The 23,631-nt window shown below is 36.0% G+C and overlaps 1 protein-coding gene across 2 annotated transcripts in view; it reads left to right on the top strand.

The window, feature by feature from the left end:
- SLC12A2 (solute carrier family 12 member 2) overlaps positions 1 to 23,631 on the top strand; it is a 104,489-nt gene that overhangs the window by 13,506 nt on the left and 67,352 nt on the right. For both annotated transcript variants that reach the window (XM_032425485.1, XM_032425486.1), the window contains exons 2-4: positions 15,538 to 15,657; positions 17,150 to 17,225; positions 17,525 to 17,620. In XM_032425485.1, the coding sequence (XP_032281376.1) occupies positions 15,538 to 15,657; positions 17,150 to 17,225; positions 17,525 to 17,620 (292 nt within the window). The remainder of the gene's footprint in view (positions 1 to 15,537; positions 15,658 to 17,149; positions 17,226 to 17,524; positions 17,621 to 23,631) is intronic.

Here is a 23,631-nt window from a genome sequence, read left to right as displayed (position 1 = left end):
GGCTCCATCGCAGGACCCTGAGATCATGACCTGAGCCCAAGGCAGGTGCTTAATGACTGAGCCACCCAGGCATCCCTTTATGTGCATTTTAAAACCACAGTTTTTTTGTTTGACTCTTCCCACCTAGCATTAAATAACTAATCATTAGTAAATAAGTAATATAAGTTTTCTGTCACCCACAATAATCTTCTGTTTAAGTGAGTGGGTAATACTCTCATACATGTACCCATATGATATTTATACCATAACTTGCATTTTCTCTTGTAGACTTATTTAGTCCATTTACATCTATTGCAGTTTGGTTGTAATAGGCTTGGTATTTTTGATACTTGTTCACTGTTTCCTCATTTGTTTTGTGATCCCCTAATCCTCTTTTCCTGACAATTTTTGTGCTAATCATATATTTTTTAGTATTCCATTTTAATTCTTCTCTTGACTTTCCAGTGATATATTTCTTTGCATTATTATTTCAGTGGTTGCTGTACTTAGAGATAATATTGAATTTCTTCAGCTAAAATATAAGAACTTTAAAACAATCCTTTCCTTAGTGCTCTGGTTGTCATAAATTAGAAACCCCAGTACAGTGTTGTACATTTTGCTTTCAACAACCATATGGCTTTAAAAAAAGAAAAGAAAAATAGATGTATGGTATTTTGTACTCATTTATTTCCATTCATTTTTATTTCTTCTTGTAGATCCGTGTTGCTGGTACTGTTTTCTTTCCTTCAGTACTTCTTGTAAAGGAGGTCAACTGGTAACAAAATTCTTTTTGTTAATGGGAAAATGTCTTTATTTCACTTCACTTTGAAAGATAGTTTTGCTGGATGTGGTCTTCTTGGTTGACAGGGTTTTCTTTCAGCCCTTTGAGTATGCACCTCTGCTGTCTTCTCACTGCCATTGTTTCTGATAAGAAGGCCATTAACCATATCATTTTCTCTTTACTTGTGGCTTTGAGCATTTGTGCGTGGGGCTGTTTTTTTGTGTGTGTATCGTTTTTTGGATTTGTTAAGTTTCTTCTGTCTGTAAGTTAATGCTTTTCACTGCTTTCTCCTGCCATTTCCCTTCTGCTATTAAGTCCATCTAATGAACTTTTCATTTCAGGTTTTGTGATTTTCAGGTCTAGAATTTCTTAATTTTTAAAATACAGCTTCTTTTTCTCTGTAGAGATTCCCTTTCCATTATTCACTGATACCATATTCACCTTTAGTTTTTTAACATATTATTATAGCTGTTTTGAAGTCTTTTTTTTTTTTAAGATTTATTTATTTGAGAGAGAGAGCACGAGTGACAGTGAGGGGGTTGGGGGGGCAGAGAGAGAGGGAGAGAATCTCAAGCAGACTCCCCACTGAGTGGGGAACCTGACACTGGGCTGGATCTCGGGACCCTGAGATCATGACCTGACCTGAAATCAAGAGTCGGATGCTCAACCAACTGAGCCACCCAGGTGCCCATGTTTTGAAGTCTTTATCAACTAAATCTGACACCTGGACCTACTTGGCATTAATTTCTAATGATTGTTTTTTCCTAATTATGAGTTATAGTTCCCCGTTTATTAATACTTGGAAGTAAAAATTGAACATGTAGGTATTACATTGTAGTGCCTTCGGGTGGTGGTGGTTATTTTCTTTTCTTTTAAGGATTATTGTTTTTTGTTCCACCAGGTATTTCACTTGCCTGGGTTGAGACTGCAAACTGGTTCCTGTTTCCCAGCTATGTGGTAGCTGATATATCTGTTCTGTTTTTTGCTTTTCAGCTGCTGCTTTTTTAGCCTGCCTCCTTGAGTTGGGGAGGTCTCCCCTATACCTGTGTAATTTAATGGTTAGTCAAGATGGGGGGCTTATAACAATAAAAAATTAAAAAAAAAAAAGATTTGGGGCTTACCTTTGACATCATTCCCTTTTTTCTCTGGAGATTGCCACTTTAATTTCCAATTCCTCTCTTGGCTTTGGATTGTCTTCTTTGATATTTCTAGTTACTAAGGCTTCCATCCATTTGAGTTACACACAGTTGGGGAATGGTCTCCATTAAAAAAGGATCTCACCCAGTGCAGCTGTATTTATCAAGTGGTGTTTTTTTTTCCATCTGCCCTAGGTTCTTTACCATGCATGTGTAGTTGAGCTGTCATTCGGGATTTAAATCTTGGCCTTCCCACTTAATACTTGTGTGACCCTCAGAAAAAGGACTTGCCCCCTTTGATCCTTGGTTTCCTGCTATAGAAAATGAGAAAGATGATAATTCATAGTGAGAAGTACATGAAATACCAAGTGCACGCCATGCCCTAACTATAGTTTTTTCTATCACATGGTTCTCTATATTGCTTTTCCAATATTTTACCCACTTATGGTGCCACTGGTCATGTATTTTCATCCTTGACAAACTTTGGGTCCTTCTTATTTTAAAAATAAAATAATTTGAAATGTACATCACAGAGTCATGTTATTAATTGATAGTGGGAGGCATAAGTTTTCTGGTGAGTTAGATTCAATCTATTTGTTGAAGTTAGCAAGTTGTGTGGGATTTGAAATAATGCATACATTATGCTGTTTTTAATGCACAGTGTTGTAACTCAGTCTTGAATGGCTAGTAAAGAACATGATGGGCTAGGTAGAGTACTGAATTCTTTGACTGTAATCAGCAGTTCTGACTTGGTTCATTGTAAAGTCACATGATCACACCATCCACTTTTATCTGTGGCACTTGAGTTTTGAGCTTTGCATTAATGCCACTGGATATTAATAGGCCATTGTTAACCAGAGCAGATTGGATTCCTGTAAAACAATACTTTGTTTTGAGAGAGTAGTCTGTATGGGGAGCATTACACTGAATACACCAATCACCGACAGCACGGATAGGAAATGTTTGTAGCTTTGGGATGATATAATTGGCTAGTACTTGATGAAAAAATTGTTAGAATAAACCCAGCCACTTTGGCATCTAAATGTACATATGTAAACATACATTTTTAGTTACTGATATGGCTGTTCAGGATATTAATTTAATACTTTAGCTTATCTTAGTAGTAAACAGTTGCTTTTAAATTATATGAGAGATTTTTGTCTTTAAAGTGTCTTTATTATTCAGAAGTTTGTTTTTAGGATTTAAATTGCATTTTTTTGTGTGAACTTTAACGTTTTTTAGATGTAATTTTGGGTTTATTTATTTATTTTAAGATTTTATTTATTTGACCGAGAGAGAGAGCGAGAGCAGGAACACAAGCAGGGGGAGTGGGAGAGAGAGAAGCAGGCCTCCCGCCAAGCAGGGAGCCCAATGTTGCGGTCGATCCCAGGACCCCAGGATCATGACCTGAGCCGAAGGCAGACGCTTAACGACTGAGCCACCCAGGCGCCCCAATTTGGGTTTTGTTTAAATCAATAATAAACTGCTTGTAAACAAAGAATAATTCTTATTTAGTAATAGTGTCCTGAAATAAAGATTTTCACTCCTCTGCCTGTCATTAACAATGATTTGATTGGCTTAAATAAAGCTGGGCCCAGAAGTTTGCTTCTCTTCTCAGACCATGCTATCTAGCATTAACCCTAGTTGATGTAAAGTGCTTATCATTTGTCACTAAAGGAAATAGTGAAGAGAGGAAGTTATCTTAGTAAGCACATTTTTCAGTACCAGGTAAGTTGCAGAACTTTTTAGCAGTTTGATCCTTAACAGTCAAAGCCATGTTATTTGCACGGTGTCTTACTAAGTTGCTGATGGTGTAGGTGATAATATCTTTTACCACCATGCAGAATGGTGATCCTATATGTATGTAACAGTCATTGTTTTTTATTTTTTTTCTTTCATGGGTAATTTTAAGCCCTGCTAATATCAATTTATAAGAAGCTCTGTAGTAGAGTCTAGATTAATGCTGTTTTGTGGTATTTATTTTCACATATTTGTTCAACATCTGGTTATTTAAGTGCACAACATGGACAGTTGCAGTAATAGATTGCTTATTAGTTGTTTATAATAATAGCCAAAATGTATTGAGTAATTACTTGTTAATGTCAGGCAATGCACCAAGCATTTAAAACATGTTCTTGTTCAATCATAAAGTCTTTTTTTTTTAATTGTGTACTATACCAGAGAAGAACACAAAGCATAAGTGTATAACTTAATTAAGTGAACACCTACACAGTCATCACCCAGATAAAAAGATAGAACATCACTGGTACCCCAGATACCCTCCATGCACCCCTTCCAAGTCCTCCTTCCCCCATGGAAAATAGCTGCTATCCTGACTTAATGGTGATTATTTCCTTGAGACTTGGTTTTGATTTTTTTTTTAATGCCTTTTATCATCTTTATGTATTCCTGAAGACTCTTAGTCTAGTTTTGCCTGCTTTAAAACTTCATATAAATAGAATCATATGGTATATTTTTATCTGTTATCTTTTGCTCACTGTTATGGTTGTATTTATAATTCATTCATATTTATTGCTACCATCTTCCACTGTATGAAATGCTATGATTTATTTATTCTGCAGTTACAGATGTTTGGATTATTACTTGTTTTTATCAATTATTACATAATTTGCCAAACACAAATTTGGCAGTTAAACAGTGCTGATATGAGCATTTTTATACAGGTGTCCCGCTTCATATAAGTATTTTATATCTATAGGGCTATATCTTACAGTAGAATTGCTGGGTTGAACAGCATGCATGTTTTGAATTTGAAAAGATAATGCCCAATTTTCTTTTCCAAAGTTGTTTACCAATTTAGGGTACCACCAGCAGTGTATTGGGAGTTTTTGTGTTCTTTCAATCGTCATGTTTTTTCACTTAATCTTCTCAAACAGTATGGAATAGGCATTTTTATCTCCATTTTACAGATGTGGACACTGACAGCAGAGGGGCTAAATAACTCGCCAGAGTTTGCATAGCTACTGAGTAGCAGAGCTGGAATTATAACCTGGATCTGACTCAGAGACACTTTAAATTTCATTTGTACCATTTCAGGACATTATTTGGAACACAGAGATGGCACGTAAAGACTCAATATTCATTTGCTTTGTCTTTGGATAAAATCACAGGAAGGGTCTGTGCCCTTGTGGATGCTCCATTTTAATATATACTGAAGGAGTGGGGGTAGATGCCTAGATTACAAAACTGAGTAAATAAAAAGGACAATCACAGAGTACAATATGTGTACGGAGACAGTACAAGGGGCACTGATGAGAAGAAACTGTGTGTTGGGCAGCCTAGAAAGGAGGAGGCTACATTTAATCTAAGACCTCGAGGATGTGAGGGACACATTCATCTTCAAAGGGTGTTCCAGGCACGGGGAGCAGCAAGCAAAATGTCTCCCAGGAGAAAGTACTATTAAACGAGTATTTCAGTAATGAAGCAGTATTGTATCACATTAAATATTTTAGTTAGAACCCTGTCATTTTTCTCACTTAAAGGGCAGAAGTTTGAGGGTATATAAGGCATGTACAAAAATTTTCAAGCAAAATTAATAGAAATAGGAAAGTGATCTGTGACTGGAAAAACACGGTAGCTTCTAAAACCAACTAATATTTACCTTTTCTTCAATTGTGTCAAATCTTTGTGTGATAACAAAACATGGATGTGTAGGTGGGTCCAGGGGTCAAGAGGTTACAATGGTAAAGCATATAAAGGATGAAAGAAACTTGTATGACCTGGAACATTTGATTGAAAGGACTCGCTAGCTGGAGCAGGCAATGTGGTTTTTAAGTGGAAAAAGGAAGACCTAGATAATGTAGAAACTGAATGTTACCTACCTTCCATACCACAATAGCCTCCAAATACACTTCTGAAGTTAAGTAACACACACAGCTCTATCTAGTACATAATTTCATATTTAAACATTTGACATGCCTTTCCAGATGGATTGTGTCTGGATGCTGGCCCTTCTTTCTCCTCCATAGGTGGTCCAGTGCAGCTGTCTGTAAGAATCTTGTAGGGCAAAAAGTTTTGTAGATATTGTAGACCCTGGGGGATTTTCTACAAAGCACAAACAGATTTAGAAATAATCCCCTGTGGTGCCATCCAGTGCAGAGTTTCTGTCTTTTTTTTTTTTTTTTTTTCCTGTCAAAAGCTTCTTTAGATTTGGAAGCAGAGGAAGGAGGGAAAGATGAAACAATGCTGAAGAGTGAAAACGGCGGGGGAATTGTGAAGTTTGAGCAGACCAGTTTCCTGAGTTGGGTGATTTGTCTCTTTGTCCCTTAGCCCAAAATACTTTAACTGGCTCACTGTAATATGTGGACTTCTACCATTTAGAAGATTCTTTGCACTGCCACATTAATGGCTGCATGATTTGGGATGTGTCAACCTCTCAAAAGACTGTTTCCTCGTTTTTTAAGTGAAGATAATACCTTCCTCTAAAAGATGTGCCAATTTAGGAAAATAGGACATATAAGCATTTAGGGAACTATCTGCCACACAGTAGGTTTTTGGTAAATGTGGCTGTTTATATTAAAGTAAGCCACACAGGGGGCAACTCTGTGGCTCAGTCTGTTAAGCATCTGCCTTCAGGTCAGGTCGGGATCCCAGAGTCCTGGGATTGAGCCCCGCATCGGGCTCCCTGCTCAGCGGGGAGTCTGCTTCTCCCTTGCCCTCTGACCTCTTCCCTACCCATGCTCTCTCTCTCTCTCTCTCTCTCAAATAAATAAATAAAATCTTTAAAAAAATAAAAATCTAATAAATAAATAATAAAGTAAGGAAGCCAGATAGATTATGATGGTCTCATATACTAAGAATTCTTAGTTTATCCCAAAGGTAATGAGTAAACAGACCTAGATTATGTACAACTTATATTTTGTAAGAAACTTTTGTTTATTGAAAGCAGGAAAAACTGTTTCATTGTATCTGGCACAGTTAGTAGAAAAATTCTGGTGTATATGACTGTAGACTTGAATTGATTGGGTCAGATTCAGTGCAGGGTTCACCTTACCCCCCAATATACAAAATCAAACTATTTCTTAACCCACAAACCAATTCTCATCCAGAATTGAACTCTTAGAAAGTAATTGGGAAGAAGCCATTATCTCTGTTATATTTTCCAAATGTTCATGTGCTTAGAGGAAATAGGGGATTGCTCAGAAACATAGGGAAATAAAGGGAACTAAGTGTACCAAGGCACCTTGGGACACTGCTAAATAAGCTTTTCCATCTTGTTTTTCTTTTAGTGCAAGCATTAATATGGGATGGAATTTAAAACTTAACTTTTGGAAGAAATTATTGTTTTAGTCTTATTTATGTGAGATCTCCCTTAATGTTGGACTTGTGACATTTTTGATGGTTGTAATTAGCAGAATTTTTTAGCATTTAGATGGTGTCATCTGCCAGAATAATTTGGAATTGGACAACTTAAGGGTAAACATTTTAGCATATTTTTAAATTTCTGTATTCTTTACCATAGCTACTATACTGTACCTAGCACCTTCTTCTGAATAAGTAATTGTTAAATGCATTAAAACTTTATAGCTGTGTATTGACACACCCACCTCCCATTCTTTTCCTGTTCATGTTGGTTTTTTCCTGTCACTTTGGATTATTTGGTAAGGTTGATGTACTGCATAAGGAGGTCAGTTGTGAATGAGATCTAAATTTTATTTCATAGGTTAAAATGCTAGACAGCAGAGTAACACTTGGCAGGGTAAATGAAATTTTTAGTCCTATTTTATGGCAGCAAGAAAATGATTAGTTAGTACATATAGCCTTGTCTTACTGAAAAACTAAAACTATGTCATAATCTGGTTTTTTATTTGCAGCTTTATCTTCAATGAATAATCAGCCTTGGGTTTTTGGTTTGTTTGTTTTTTGTAAAAGAATACCTTATGTGATCCTCACATTAACTATGTAAATTAGTGTATTAGTGTAAGAACCACTTTCTAGTTGCAGAGGTGATGCCAAAAGCAAATTTTGTTCCTGTAAATAAATGGACCTTTACACAGAAACATAGACTCACAGTGGGTCCATAAAACATGATCAAGATTTAATGCAGTATATATTTCAGGGAGGCAGTAGGCAGACAAAAGGAAGAGGATCTCTAGTTGAGAGAGCAGTTAAGTGATGCTCACTGGCACGGGCTTTAGTCTTCCGGTGCTGGGAGAGGTCAGAGCTTCCCAGCAGGTGCCACGGGAGCATCATTGCCTGGGCACTGAGAGCTTGTGGAGTCTTAGGGAAACTGCTGCCCTTGCTCTGATAGGGTCAGCTGAGTGTGTAATCTTGTTCTTGTTGAACAGTGGTCAGGCATTGAAAAACCAGGACACCTAAGAATAAGTTTTCTAATTCTTTTGAAATACATAGCCATAGGTGAGTCATAATCTCACCTTTCTAACGTGGCACTCGCATTTAAATTTAAATTGCTAGATTATAATCAAGTTTTATCAGCTGGCTTTATAGCATCAAGCTAGAAATGTCAACTGCTTTCTGGGGCTGTATTACTAAAAAGTGATCATTACTTAGAGAGCCTCAAGACTCCAAGGGGATGGTACTGGTGGGCAGGGACTATTATGTCCATTTTATAGATTGGGAAAGTTACTCTTTAAGGAAAGGCAGTGACTTGAAATAGAGGGTGTTATTGAAAAGGACCCTAACCTTTTTTTTGACTGAGTTAAGCATTTAATTTAATACCGGCTACTTTGGTATAGTGGAAAATGTCCCACATTTAAGGTGGAGGACCTGCCATTCATCTCTAGCCTCTACTATAAAAATAACAAGTCTAAGAGGGCTGGAAAGTACCTATTAGGGTGATTGATAAAATTGATAAATGAATATTTGTTAAATGAATTAGTAGAAGGATGTGATTGTGATTTATGCCCAGAAGCGGCTTTTTATAAATGTAGAATCTTCAAATAACAGAAGAATGTTCAGGGTTACTTTGGACTTTTTAATATATTAAATACAGTTAAGGGATTGGAACATTCCTCTTTTGTAGAGTGTCCATATTTGAGCATTCTTAAGTCTCCCTGGACACAGTACTATGGCAGCCTTAGGCCTAAAGAGACACCTAGGTACAGCTTTGCTCAGTTCTTTAAAATACGAATGAATAAAACAAAATAAAACCTCAAACATTATCTTTTGCCTATTGTGACTTGAAATTGCTGAGCAAAGACACTTTTACCAGGTTTTTACCAGTTTAACTATAAAAATTGAATTTGTATTAAAATGAATAGATTGGTAATAAACATTGCTAGAAATGTGTTTTATTAGTATTTTAACTGTATTCAGAGGTTGCACTATTTAAACAGTCTTGATGTTTCTCTGCCCAACGATAGACACCTTTATCAACTTACCGTGCAAAAAACGTGATCAGAACTCAACTCGTATCACTGCACAGTCCTCTTCTGTATTAACATCCTTGTCTGTATAGTTGTGAAGACCACCTATGCTACATTTTGTTCTGGAAATGAAAATTCTGTGGATTTAGTGACTGGGATGTCCAAAGAAAATCACTGACATTTAATGTAATGTGAACTAAAGCATTTAACAATGAGAAGCACATTGATGTGCATATTTGGGAGCTGAGAAGGATGTACGCAGATGACAACCTTGTGCTCCAGGTGACAGAGCTAGTTTAAAGCAGTATTAAAGTTTTTAATGGCAGTTTTTAAAAAACCTGGTCAAGTATTTTTTTTCCAAAGCTTGATTTTTGTCCAATGTTATGAAAACAAATCTGGTTTCATCATACGTTGTCTCTAAAAATCTGAAGAAAATTTTTCTGTTGGGGAAGAAACAGCTTGATTTCATGAGATTTTTTTTTTTTTTTTAACTGAAAAATGATGAAACTCAGTATATTACAGGTAGTGTTTTCTCTTTGGTCAGAATTGAAATATGACATTTGATATTTAAATGGGTGAATTAAAAGACAAGTTTTAATTGTTGGATATGGAAGCTGAACAAACTTCACAGCAATTTTTAAGATGTCCATTGAGGAATCTAACATACATTTACATTATAAAGGATTTTAATTATTAAGACCTTACTGTTTTTCTTGTCAAATTCTTTTTTTGATAGTTAAGTGTTCACCAAAACTGATCCAAAAAAGAGAAATCATTTCCTTCTTTTCATTTAGAGGAAAGTTGCTGTTTATAGCACATTGACAATTTCTTATTTGGTAAGAATTAGAATAGAAAAAAAAAATATCCAAGTGGCAACATCAGTATTCACACTCAGGACTCACACTCGCAGGGTAGATCTAATCTGCAAATGAACAGGAGCCATTGCTTATTACTTAACATTTAGATAGTATTTAAAGCAATGGGTTACTTGAGATGGTGAGATGACTGGAGAAAGAAAATACAGAATGAGAAAAGGAGATGGCTCTAGGACCAAGGGTTCCTGTTTAATTGCTGGGTAGAAGAGGCTCAGAGAAAGTGGCATTTGAAGAAATGTTTCAAGAAAGACGGAGTAGTCAACAGTGTCATATGCCATTTCCTAAGTCCAGTGGGACAGAGACTGAAAGATATACATTAGATTTGGCAGCAGAGAAGTCTTGGGATGTCTTAAAACTATTTTGGTGTTGTGGGGTGAAGCCAGGTTGGTAGTCATTGAGGAATGTGCTATAGTTCAGCAAATTTGGCTGGGCATTTTTTGATGGTAGTGGTGGTTGTGTGTGGGGGAGTCATTGTGCAGTAAAAAGCTAACCTTGGTTAGAAGAGCAAGATGGCAGAGGAGTAGGAGACCTAAGTTTCGTCTGGTCCCAGAAATTCAGCTAGATCGTTATCAAACCATTCTGAACACCTACAATCTCAACAGGAGATCGAAGAAGAGAATAGCAGCAATTCTATGAACAGAAAAGCGATCACTTTCTGGAAGATAATACATTATATGTTGCAGTAAAAAGTTAACCGTGGTTAAAGGAGAAAGAATGATGGAGTTGAGGTGGAAATTTGAATACACAGGGGAGAGAAGAGATTACCCATACTTCAAAAACTCTTTTTTTTCTCTACTCTCTGCAAAGAAATAATGGCTGTGGAGACCAGAGTTCCTTTTCATTCTTGTATTTTCTTTCTTTCTTTCTTTTTTTTTTTAGTTTTTTTTTCTTTTTATCAAGACACACGGAGAGAGAGAGTGAGCGCGGGGGAGAGGGTGGGGGGGGGGGGGGAGGGGCAGATTCAGGGCTCCCCACTGAGCAGGGAGCCAGATGCAGGGCTCCATCCCAGGACCCTGGAATCATGACCTGAGCCGAAGGCAGACCGACTGAGCCACCCAGGTGCCTCCTCATTCTTGTATTTTGTATATCCTCAGAAAAATGTTCAACTCCTCACACTTTCTCTCTGTAAGTTTCTCTTTTCATTCTGTTTCCATAGCTTCACCCACTTGCTCTTTATCCCTGGCCCCTCTCCTAAGTTCCAGTCATGAATTTTTTAACAGCCTGATAGAACTCTTTAATTGTCTCATGACTCCTCAAATTCAGCATGTCTGACTGAATTAATCCTTTCCTTTTCAGGCTGCCATAATTTACTAGTATCTCCCTTTCTTTCACTTAGAAATGCCCCCAGTTACTGAGGGCCTAACTCTGGATCTCCCATTGTTTCCTCCGTCTCTTCCTCACTTCCCCATTCTGATCCTACCCCCATCCTCAGTACCTGCTTGGTAGACTCAGATCACTGTGCTGCTTTTGGAACGATTTTCCCCCCAAATAAGTCCGAATTAATTTGGCTCATTTGGTCTACCTCATTTAATATGGTATTGTCCATAAAATTCGTTCATGTTGTCATTTTTCACCTTTTATCCATTATGTGAAAAACAGGAGAAAACACAAACCGATCATTTCTTTGAAACTGTTAGGTAGGTTGAAGATATTATTTATGCAGCTTTGTATCAGCATAATTTTAGTTCATAATTGTAAATGTGCAATTTTCTGATTATAGGGTTTTTAAACAGTTTTTTGTATGTAAACAGAATACCACAGTTTCCTTATTTATCCTGAATTAATATATTTAAAGGAACACAGTATATGTATTCTACTTTGTTTTCCTGTTCCTGCAGGAAATTAATACAATTTAACCCAATTTTGTTATATTTAAATCTATTGGTTGAACTGTAAGTTAGAAATACTTGATTATAATTTTTGAATTGTACTTTAGAGGTTAATAACATAGTTTTTTAAATAGAGCTGTTGAAACATGGAGAGGAAGATAAACTTTCATTTTATGTGGACTCATGTCTGTTTTGAAATACTGCTTTCATACATGCTGGAAAATCTTCATCTGCATTTTTTGAATACAGTTGTTTGTAGTATAGTGGAAACTTACATAATTATCTCTAGATCTTCAGCTTTGTGGTGGAATTCTGATAAGCACCCACAGTAAAAATTTTAAGATGCCTGCATGCTTTTGCAGTGTTAAAAAAGGCACCCACATTGATACTTAACCTTAGAAAAGATAGCCTATGACGTATACGCATCTTTAATAGAAATGGGAAGGAAGAGGTCTTTTTGTGCATATTATAGACATTATGTTTTCTTGTAATATTTAGAAGATTATATTTTAAGCTTTTTTTTTTTTAAGATTTATTTGAGAAGAGAGCAAGCATGAGCAGGAGAGGGGCAGAAGGAGAGAGAGAAGCAAACTCCCCACTGAGCAGGGAGCCCAATGCAGGGCTCCATCCCAGTACCCTGGAATCATGACCTGAGCCCAAGGCAGACACTTAATCGACTGAGCCACCCAGGCACCCCAAGATTATATAATATTTTAAAGTCTCCACTTAAAAATTAAATGCAGAACACTACATATCCTAGAGTGAAAATCAAGGAACTTCTCTCTACCTTAAAGTTAATTGAATTAACAGACAAAAATTTTTATTCTGGCTTTATTTTAATAATTGAACTAGAGTCATCATGCCTATAAAGAGTCTTTTTTTTCCACTTGGGATCATCATTGATGTTCTTCCATTTAGAGCACCTCCAACAGTGGAAGGAAAGCCAAAGTGGGATGCTCTGTGCTTGAACCACACAGGCCCTTGGTCACATTATTTTCCCCTACATATACATATTTCTAGCAATACGGTTACTGATTTCCGTGTTTATACCAGGTGCTAAGTGAGGAAGAGGGATAACAATAGGCAGATAAATTGACTGAAATGAGGAGTCACACTCAGCAGTCTTATACAAAAGAAGAAGAAAAAAATCACCAGAAGTAGTCATTTCAAAAATGAGACCCAGCAGTTCCACTCCTAGGGCTATTTCTATGATAAATGAAAACTTAGGTCCACACAAAAACTTGTGCACCAATGTTCATAGGAGCATATTTCATTGTAGCCAGAATGTGGAATAGGTTCACATGTTTATCAGTTGATGCATAAACAAATGTGGTGTATCCATACAATGTGTTGTTATTTGGCAATAAAAAGGAGTGAAGTACTGAAACACGTTGTAACATGGATGAATCTTGAAAATGTTAGACTAGGTGAAAGAGGCCACGTACAAAGTCCACATATTATATGAGTCCATTCCATGTATATGACATGTCAGAATAGCAAATCCATGGAGACAGAAAGTTGATAAGTGATTGCCAGGAGCTGGGGAAATGGGAGTGACTCCTGATGGACTTGGAGTTTCTTTGTGAGATGATGAAAATGTTCTAAAATTGGTTGTGGTGATAATTGTACAGCTTGATGAATATACTAAAAATCATTGACTTGTGTACCTTAATTGGGTGAGTTGTGTGATTATATGAATTATATCTCAATAAATCTGTTAAAGTATAGCAGGTTGGGATCATTGGGATAAAGTATAGCAGATAATTTTTGTGAATGGGAGTGGTTAGTTCTCTATACTATAAGCTTGGGTATTCCTCTTATAGTACAGAAATCATTGATAGAGTAGAAAGTAATTGGGACACTTTTTTTTTTTTTAAAGATTTTATTTATTTATTTATTTAATTGACGGAGAGAGAGAGAGACAGAGAGAGAACACAAGCAGGGGGAGTGGGAGAGGGAGAAGCAGGCTTCCCACCAAGCAGGGAGCCTGATGCGGGGCTCGATGCCAGGACCCTGGGATCATGACCTGAGCCGAAGGCAGTCACTTAACAAACTGGGCCACCCAGGTGCCCCAGTAATTGGGAAATATGTGTTATAAAGGAAATTATAATAATTTGTGTCCCTTACGATCTGTTTTTAAAAATCCAACTATCAGGAGTGGTTAGCATTAACATTCATCTTTAAGCTCTTGGTGATTTTAGAATGACTTGTTTTCCAAGTGTTTCATATAGTTGAAGTTGTTGCCATGTCTTTCGATGCAAACATGAGGATTAGTTGAAAATTTGATTGTTGTTTTCTTGCCATTAAAAAGCCTAGGTAAAATAATTTTCAAAAGATATGCTAAAAGAAATTATTGCATCTAACTTACAGCGTTTCTTCTATGGCTTAAAAATCTAAGATTTAGCAGTCGTTTAGTATATTTAGTATAAATGTGAAATCTAAGAGCTGATAACAGGTTGATACATATAGCATTAATACATAAATAGAATTAAATACATTTACTTGGCTAACAGATACTGGTCAAGGGAAAAAGGGAAGTTTGGATTATGATACAGATTTTTTTCTCCAGTAACAGAGAATTTGATATAGCTCATTTCTAATAAAAAAAAATTTACATTAGGAATTCACTGGAGGGTGTGAACTACTGGAAATGGTCTTTAAAAAGTATGGTATGAAATCTTGATGGTAGTTTTCAGGATTAAAAAATAACTGATTTAGTTGGCTTTTCTCCATTTAAAGAATGATTTTGGAAACACAGCTGTATTTTGTTCCCTGCTCTTGACATATGGATAAGGAAGAACTATGGGGATAGTGTCAGGGACATGATTCTAGATCTAAAACATTTTCTCTGCCCCAGCACCTCCCTTCACCCCTCATGACCTGTTTAACACACTGTTACTGGTTTGGAAATTTGTCATATATCTTGAGTGTATTGGGACTGAACAAGAGAACCAGGGGGACAGAGAGAAAGGGAGAATGTAGAGAACAAAAAACTAAAAATACAGTGAGACATGGAGCGTTAAAACCAGTTCATGTCTGAATCTAAGAAAAATTATGAAGAGAAAAATGAAGAGCACATGCAGATATAAAGTGAGTAAAGGCAAGAGTTAGGAATGAATCTTGGGATCCATGGGAATCCTGCTGTAGTGGACTACAGAGGGAAAGCTGTGTTAATTGGTGATGGAGTTTTAAATTGTTAATGTTGAAATTTCATTTGTGGGAAGGATGCCAACCAGATATTATAAAGTTGTGGCTGAAGAGACAGGTCTGAACTGACTTTTAGCTAAGCCTATATGTATTTATTTGTTCTCCATATGCCACCAAAGTGTAGTTAAAATTTGAAATTATTAAAATGGGTTTGCTGTCCTGATAAGATTTAAATTTTTTCAACACCTCATAATTAAGGTTTTCTTCCACTTTATTACTTCACTTTTTTTTTTTTTTTTTAAGGTAAAGTATACAGACATCCTTGGTTCTTGGAAATCTGTATCCTCCTAAACATGATTAAATGTATTTAGAGATATTTGTCTTTATCAGGTGATTTTAAACTTTAAATAATTAAGCATAATTCACATTTCCTTTTCTAACCAGGAACCTTTTGAGGATGGATTTGCCAACGGGGAAGAAAGTACTCCAACCAGAGATGCTGTGGTCACATACGCTGCGGAAAGTAAAGGAGTTGTGAAGTTTGGCTGGATCAAGGGTGTATTAGTATGTACCTATAGATTGAATTTTAGACTTACAGCATTTATGTTTATTATAAAATCTTCCTAATGTTCTCATCATTTCTTAAGAGAGCTCTTCTTTCTCTTTTTATGTGAGTGTTATGGAAGACCAAATTAATAACTTGTACCTCCTTTTCTTGTGGATATTAAATTTAGTAAAGGAAACAGGATATATGTATTAACAGAATCATATTATACTTGATTTCCTCTAAATTATATTTTATTACCTCTTGTAAATCTCACATATTGTCATTTTTCAGAAATTAAATATGAAACTATTAAATTGATGGGAGCATCAGAATCAAGAAAGCTGAGCAGGCAGTAAGGCTGATCTATTTCTGCCTCCTTTCCTGCTACCCCATTATTTTTTGAAGAGAAATGTATGAAAGTTAACATGGAACAGAATGAAGGAGAAATTATTTTCTTAAGTGTTGAGGTCACTTCACCAGATAGGTTCAGGTGATTAAGTTTCAGATGTACTTCTGTTTTTCTGTGTTGGAATAGGCACTAACTAACTGACTGGAGGAGACTGGGAGACTAAATGACTTCCATTGGGACTTTGGGAGCACTTAATTAGAGTCATGTTGACATTTAGGGGAGAAGTAGAGGGAAAATCGCAGTTCCAGTAGTAATTTCATTGCTTAATCAATAGGGTAAATGTGAAGCTCCAGATAGTATTGTTTGCCTATTCTTAGATTTTAGTATTTTAGACGACTGTGTTCTATGTATAAGCATAAAATGCAATAGAAGAAATCAATTGGGGAAACTCATAGTTCAGAGGTTTTTTGTTGTTTTTGTTTTATTTTGTTTTTTTTTAATGTTATGTTAGCCACCATACAGTGTATCATTTGTTCACAGTTTTAAAGGATGTGTGAAAGGCACCTGGGTGGCTCAGTAGGTTGGGCGTCTGCCTTCGGCTCGGGTTGTAATCCTAGAGTGCCTGGCTGGCTCAGTCAAAGGAATATGCAACTCTTGATCTCGGGGTTGTGAGTCTGAGCCTCACATTGGGTATAGGGATTACTTAAATAAATAAATGAACTTTAAAAAAAAAAAAAAGATGTGTGAACGATTAGCATTTTGTTTTGACATACTTTGTAATACTTAAATCTTCTGAAGAAATCATGAAATAAGGATGTTATTAAAGAATAAGCAAAAATTAAACTTAGTTGCATTGATAAATAGGAATAGGAACTATTTTTTAGGGTTGAAGTGGTAAAAGATTTCTTTTACCTTGTTTAGTACCTTTTGCTGTTTTGTTTTAGATCATTGTGGTGTTATATTACACTTAAATTAGCTCACATTTTAGCTCTCATTAAGTTCTTTTAAAAAAGTACTACAAAGAGAAGGATAAGAGATTTTAAATGTCTTTCTTTAGTTTTAAATGGATATTGTCCTCCTTTTGGCTAGTTTTGTGTTTACTAATGTATTAAGTTTGATCACTTGCCTTCATCTGGAACTTGTCCTCTTTTCTTTCCTAGGTACGTTGTATGTTAAACATCTGGGGTGTTATGCTCTTCATTAGATTGTCATGGATTGTGGGTCAAGCTGGAATAGGTAAGCAAAGTTATATACTGCTTGATTCATTTGAGAATGAAAAAGTGAAGTAGCCTTGTGCTCCGTCTAGGCTGTGAACCTCATAGCATTCAAACAATTGGAATTATTCTAAGCTATTTTCTCGTTTGTATCAGATTATTGTCTTAATGTCTTAAAAATTTTTTTCAAAATTTTGGTTAGATTTTTCTAAAATGGGATAAAAATAAGGTAATTGTTAAATATAATGTATATTTTGTAGACTAACCAGTTCTAGATAAGGCAGATTGAAATAAATATGTCTCTTTTCTTTTTCCCTAAAGGTCTGTCGGTTGTTGTAATTATGATGGCCACTGTTGTGACAACTATCACAGGATTGTCTACTTCAGCAATAGCTACTAATGGATTTGTACGTGGAGGTAAATTCAGTCTTTTCACATCATTGTCACCAGATTACTGTTACTAAGTAAACTGAGGTCTAAATTTTTAAATTATTTTTATGTTAAAAACAACATAGGTCTGTATAGGTGAGAAACTTGCTACTAAGTACTTTCAAACTAGCATATTCGAATATAAAATTTAATTTTGGCCCATACATAAATATGTATGCTTGAAATTACTTAGGACGTTCATTGTATTTGGCAGCAAGAATGGAGCTTCTGACCTGGTTTCTTCTCCATTGGGTTGTCCCTTACTTACTTCCTGGTTTTAGCCCTTGGATCAGTAGCATGCATCCTGTATTTGGTCAGTATTATATAGGTGTAACCTCATTCCTCCCCCTTTAGGGAAACTTAGGGAGAGTTCTTTTCCCATGATCTGACAGCTTGTGTGAGTTACACCTGGGACTCTGAATCCATACTGTCAACTCTAGCTCTCTTCTTTGGGTGCCCTGAGGCCTCTTTCATTGGAATCCACAAGATCTGCCTTGTGAGATTTTACCTTCCCAGGGAGAGCACCCAGGAGACCAGGAGAATCGCCTGGGGACCCCTGTGAACAAGAAGAAAAGAATTGCATTTTCCAAATCAAAACTCATCATTTAGCTGAAGTGAGGACATCCCTAGAGAAAGGAAAGAAAATGGACTTTACCAGCTTCTATACAGTGGTCATAGCAATCAACTGAGAAGAGAATCTACTTGTAACATCTGCCTCACCTGTTCTACAGACCCGTATTTGACATTATACATAGACAATTTCTGCCTTGTCTGCACCAGGTATTTAGAGAGAGAACTAGATTGAGCCTTTCATTTTTATTCATTGTCTTCATATTACATACCAGAAGATCAAGATCACTATGGCCTGCGGGAAGCTGGTAGCCATATGTCCATGCTGAGCATGCGTGACTGTTGGCTGAAGTTGTACGTTTACATGAGTCTAGATTGAGCTATATTGGGGTGTAATATGTGGATATGTCCAAAAGAGTTAATCAGGCAACACTGAGAGATTCTTTTTGACTTCTTATGTACTGTGCCCCATGCTTCATTTATTTCTGCTACTGTTGGGGAATGGTAGTGAAAGAAGAAGTGGATGTGGTGGACCAGCAAATTATCAGAGTATTTCTCCTTCTCTTCAGGCTTTCCAGTAAAGGTTGTAAGCCTCAGTGGGGCATGAAGGCACTGGCAGCATGAACCCCAGAGATTATTCTCCATGTGAACTCAAGCTTAGGGGAAGCATAGATTTTCCTGCATTGGGACTAAAAAGCCATTTCATCTTTCAATACTATCAGTAGTTTTCGTATGTATTCATAAATACATCTACCTCAGACTCTGACCACATACTTTGAAACTTTGCTAGAAGGCGTTCAGTTTTCACTTGTCAGTTGGTGACTTTGGAAACCTGGCTGATCCTTTACAGAATACAAGCAAGTTGTATCATCATCAGTGAAAGTTTTTTGGAGATTTTTTTCAATGACTGTAAGCCCCTTCTGTCACCGCTTTATCTGCTTCATGGACTTGGACAGCCCTAATGGGATTTATTTTGGTTTCATGAAAAAACAGGATTTTCCCCATATGAGAAAGTAGATACAGGTCTAAATCTGGCAAGAATATATCGCACCCTGTAGTCAGGATTCTAAAATGAAAGTATTAGTGTGACTTACACATTTTATCCCAAAAGTGCATGTTGCTTAGTACTGTATGCAAAAATTACGTATAACAAATGACCAACCCAGTAGCAGTGAACCACCTCTTAGTGCCCACGTGGTATATTTTCAGTCAGAGGAACCAGAGGACCTTGGAGAAATGATTGGTTCCAGATCTGGGCAGGAAACGTAGTATAAGAGCCTGGACATTTTTTCACATTGGAAAGTAAAGAAGGTGTAACAGAGGCTACTAGTTTCAGGTCAAAAGGACCCAGGAGCCAATTTGAAGAGGCTAATGCTGACTTGAGTTTGCTTAGTTTGAACAGCAGTACTACTACTAATAATAACTAATTTAAATGAAGACATAATGTATGATTAAATCCCTAAGTTCACAGACACCACAAAAAGATCTTATTTTTTACCTTTGAAGAATGCTAGGGAACTAACTTATTATGAAAATTGATAAATGTGAAGAATCTCATCAACATGAGATTGATCAAGTTTTCCTGAATGAAAGTTTCCTTACCTAAAGTCAGTGTAATCAAGAAATTGATGAGATTTGTTCTTTGATAATTGTTCTACGTAGCAAGAGAAGGAAAGAGAATTAAAATATTCCAACTTTGTAAGCTCTTTACTCAGTAAAAGTATCTGTGAAGTATTGTTTCCTGAGAAATTGAATCTGAATTATACCATGCCTGCAGATCCAGAAAGCATTTTATAGAATATACAGAGGAGAGAGGAACTTATTAAATGACACTATCGCATGATAGCAGATTCCAGAGTAGGAATCTCTCTGGAACAAGGAATCTTTAAGTTGTCTCTACACCCAACATGAGGCTTAAACCCACAACCGTGACATCCAGAGTTGCATGCTTCACTGACCAAGCTAGCCAGGCACCCCAGGAATCTTCCTTGTTTGACATAATTTTCCAAGGAGAAAGAAAGTGTGGGAGTTACGGTTTAAAGCAAACTGTAAGAGACTCACTTTATAGGTGTGAGTTTGTTTGCCATTTCTAACAGTAAACTGCTTTGTCTTTAAGTGGGGTGGGGCCAAGAGTGCCAGGTTTGGATCTCCTCTAGCCCAATCACTGAGGACTTGATTTTTACTTCTCTTAAAATGGCTACACAGGGAAGAGAGGAATAGAGCTATAAATATCCACAAGTCAGGGTGCCAAAGGCTTAGATTGGAGAAATAGAGGGATACCATGGAAATAGTGATGTCTGGGGATCCATCTCAATTTTCTGTGACTGGAGGTTGATTATTAACGGAATTAATAAGGAAATATTTTACCTAAAGGTGTGGTTGCTCTGTATAGTAATTTCAATTTGGAGAGCTCCTTTTGAACTTGCCTAGTTATCTTGTTAATATAAAGAATTATTTTGAGGTAGAGTCCAACAGTTTATGTTGATTCTTAACTCAATCATAACATTTATTTATATTTTATTAATATTGAATAATATTCTCAGTTTATAAGGTATGTTTCTATCTCTTTGGCAGTATGTGAGATACATACTTTTCCTAGCGCTATGTGCTTTTTGCCATTAGAGAAATTTAATTTTACCAAGTTACCTTAACATTGGCTTTAACAGTACATTTTAGAGATTAAACAGCAATCTAGAAAAGTGTAGTTGTTTTTTTTAATATTAAGTAACTGCCAATTTGTAAACAAATATAATAATGTTCAATTATGAAGTCCAGGATAAAAATAATATGACAACATTCAAGGTTTCTTAAAAAAAAAAAAAAAAACTAGTCAAAACTTAGAAAATAAAAGCATAGTTTCAGGCTTCATTAGTTTTTAGTTAGGATTTTTGGGTACTGAAACTACTAGGAGGTTACAGAATCATGTCCTCAGTTCTCTGCCTGCACAGAATAAGATAGCAGTGCCAAGTAAGTTTGGCAGGTACTCCTCACCTTCATCTCTGCCATAGTGCCTGGCCTAACAGACAAATACAGTCTACAGATGATTGTGGCCTGCTGGGAGCCCAGAGCTCTTTACCATTGTGCAAATCCTTATCGGTGTTTCTGAAAGCTGGGTTTTACTGAATTTACTTGGGCTACATGCAGCAGGTTCTCCAAGAGGGTGCTGGCCAGCAGTCACTTTCATTTAGATCTGCATTTTCTAGGTGTCTCAGACCGGAGTTCTTCCATCCTCAAATAATTAATCTGTGAATATGGTCTCATTTGTGAAATAGTAAATACTAGTTTTTAAATCGTGTTGTATTATATGTGCTGAGCCTTAAGTTGAAAGCAGAGTTCAGGATACTTTCAAATAAAAGGCCAGGTTACATCAAATTCAGACAGGTAGTTCTGAAAACGTAAAATTAATATAAACCTGTCTATTTCATGACTAAGATGAAATTTTATATTACTTGTACATCAGTCATTCAACAGATAATTGTTGAGCTCTTTGTGACAGGCACTGGGTTTGTAACAATGAAAGTCAGAGAATATCCTATTTTCTTGGAGCTGTAATCAGATAATAGTGGCAATTATTTTTTGAAACCTAACTTAGGCTAGGCATGATACATGAAACGTAACTGCTAGGCATGATAATGTAGTCTTGACGTACATTATCCATCGGATTTAATGCAACATTGTTGTTAGTCACATGTATAATTTGTATGGATGAAGAGAGTAGAAATGAAACAATTATACTCATTTTTTCAACAAATTTAAATTTCATCCAGATTTTACTGGCAAATCTTTTTTAAGTGTCTGCATTATGTCAGAATTGTCTTTTTATACTCCGCTATCTTTTTCATTTCTCTGAAATAATTGAAGACCTCTTCATTCTCTATATAGGTAAAATTAAACATTGGAAGTAATAGTAACATTTTTTGCATGGATTGTAAGTGACAGAAAGTGCTTTCTATATTGGTAAAATCAGATTAACATCGATTGTCAAATTTTTTGTTTAGTCCATTATATAACTATTCATTCCTGTCATCACCAAGCAAGGAGTTGTAACTTAGAATTAAGCTCCATAGTTCTTTCCTTTTATTGGTAATTTCTTTCAAATTACAGCTTTCCAGATCAGTGAAATGTTTGAGGAAGCTATAACGAGCAGTTCTCTAACAGTTGTATTTTGAGATTTTATTAGACTTAAGCTTAACATTGTGTTTTCAGTTTAGTAAAACACTATTTATAAACCACAAATAGTATGAATGTGAATCTGGCAAATAGTTGTAAATAATTTTTGACTTGGGTTTTCTCTTTAACTCATTTGGTAGCATTTCAATTTTGCCAGTCTTTAATGATTAAAAATACTTCAACTTGGTTCTGAAATTGTCTGCTGCATAATTAGGGCAGTATGTCCTGACTCTTCAAGTATAACTTATTCAAGTGATCAGTCGCAATGATAATATAGCCCCCAGTCCTAGTCTGAAGATTTCATGTTGGTTAGCACATTTTTCTCTACTTAATAATGGCAACAGAGCAGAGGAAATTTGTGCAGTATTAAGATGCAAACGGACTATTGTATATTGGTAGACCAGGGTATTAGAATGTATTTCCTAGAACGATAACCAAAATGGATATTGGATCCATTTGGATCCCTTAGAACTCTGTTGTATTCTCAAAATGGTTCCTTGGAATTTTACAAAAGATGGCTTTGGATAAACTGTTTAGTGAGTGTACAGAAGTAGGTGGTTTAGTGCTGTGAGAATTCTGGTGTATTTTCTAATCATAATAGACGAGCTCTGAGCAACAATTGTTAAATAGTTTACTTTATCATTAATAATTTTACGTTTTTGTTATTTTCACCTTTGGATTTGTTTTTTCCTCAATACACCAATAAAACCTTTATTTTACACAATTTCCACAGATACTGTAAAATACATAGATGATTCATGTATATTGATCATTTCTCCACGGGAGATAAAGGATGTCTGTCGCAAACTTTTCATTTTCCCCTGTTTCGTGGGTAACAACTTTTTAAAGCTTTTTATTAGTTAGAAATTTTGAATTTTTTTTTTTTTTTTTTTAGTGTAGTTGACGCACAATGTTACCATTAGTTTCAGATCTACAACTTAGTGATTTGCCAAGTTGATACATTATGCTATGTTCACAAGTGTAGCTACCATCTGTCCCGTTACATCCCTATTACAGTATCATTGACTGTATTCCTTATGCTGGGCCTTTTATTCCTGTGATTTATTCTTTCCATAACTGGAAGCCTGTATCTCCTTCTCCCCTTCACCCACTTTGCCCACCTTCCTACTCTCCTCCGTTTTGGCAACCATCAGCTTGTTCTCTGTATTTATAGGTCTGATTCTGCTTTTTGTTTGTTTATTCATCTGGGGGTTTAGAGGTTTTTTGTGTTTTGTTTTGTTTTGTTTTTTTCAGATTCC

This window comes from Phoca vitulina, unplaced genomic scaffold, assembly GCF_004348235.1.
Source record: "Phoca vitulina isolate PV1807 unplaced genomic scaffold, GSC_HSeal_1.0 scaffold32, whole genome shotgun sequence".
Taxonomy (NCBI): domain Eukaryota; kingdom Metazoa; phylum Chordata; class Mammalia; order Carnivora; family Phocidae; genus Phoca; species Phoca vitulina.
The sequence above is the reverse complement of the archived record's forward strand: the minus strand, read 5'-3'. Positions and strand labels throughout refer to the sequence as shown.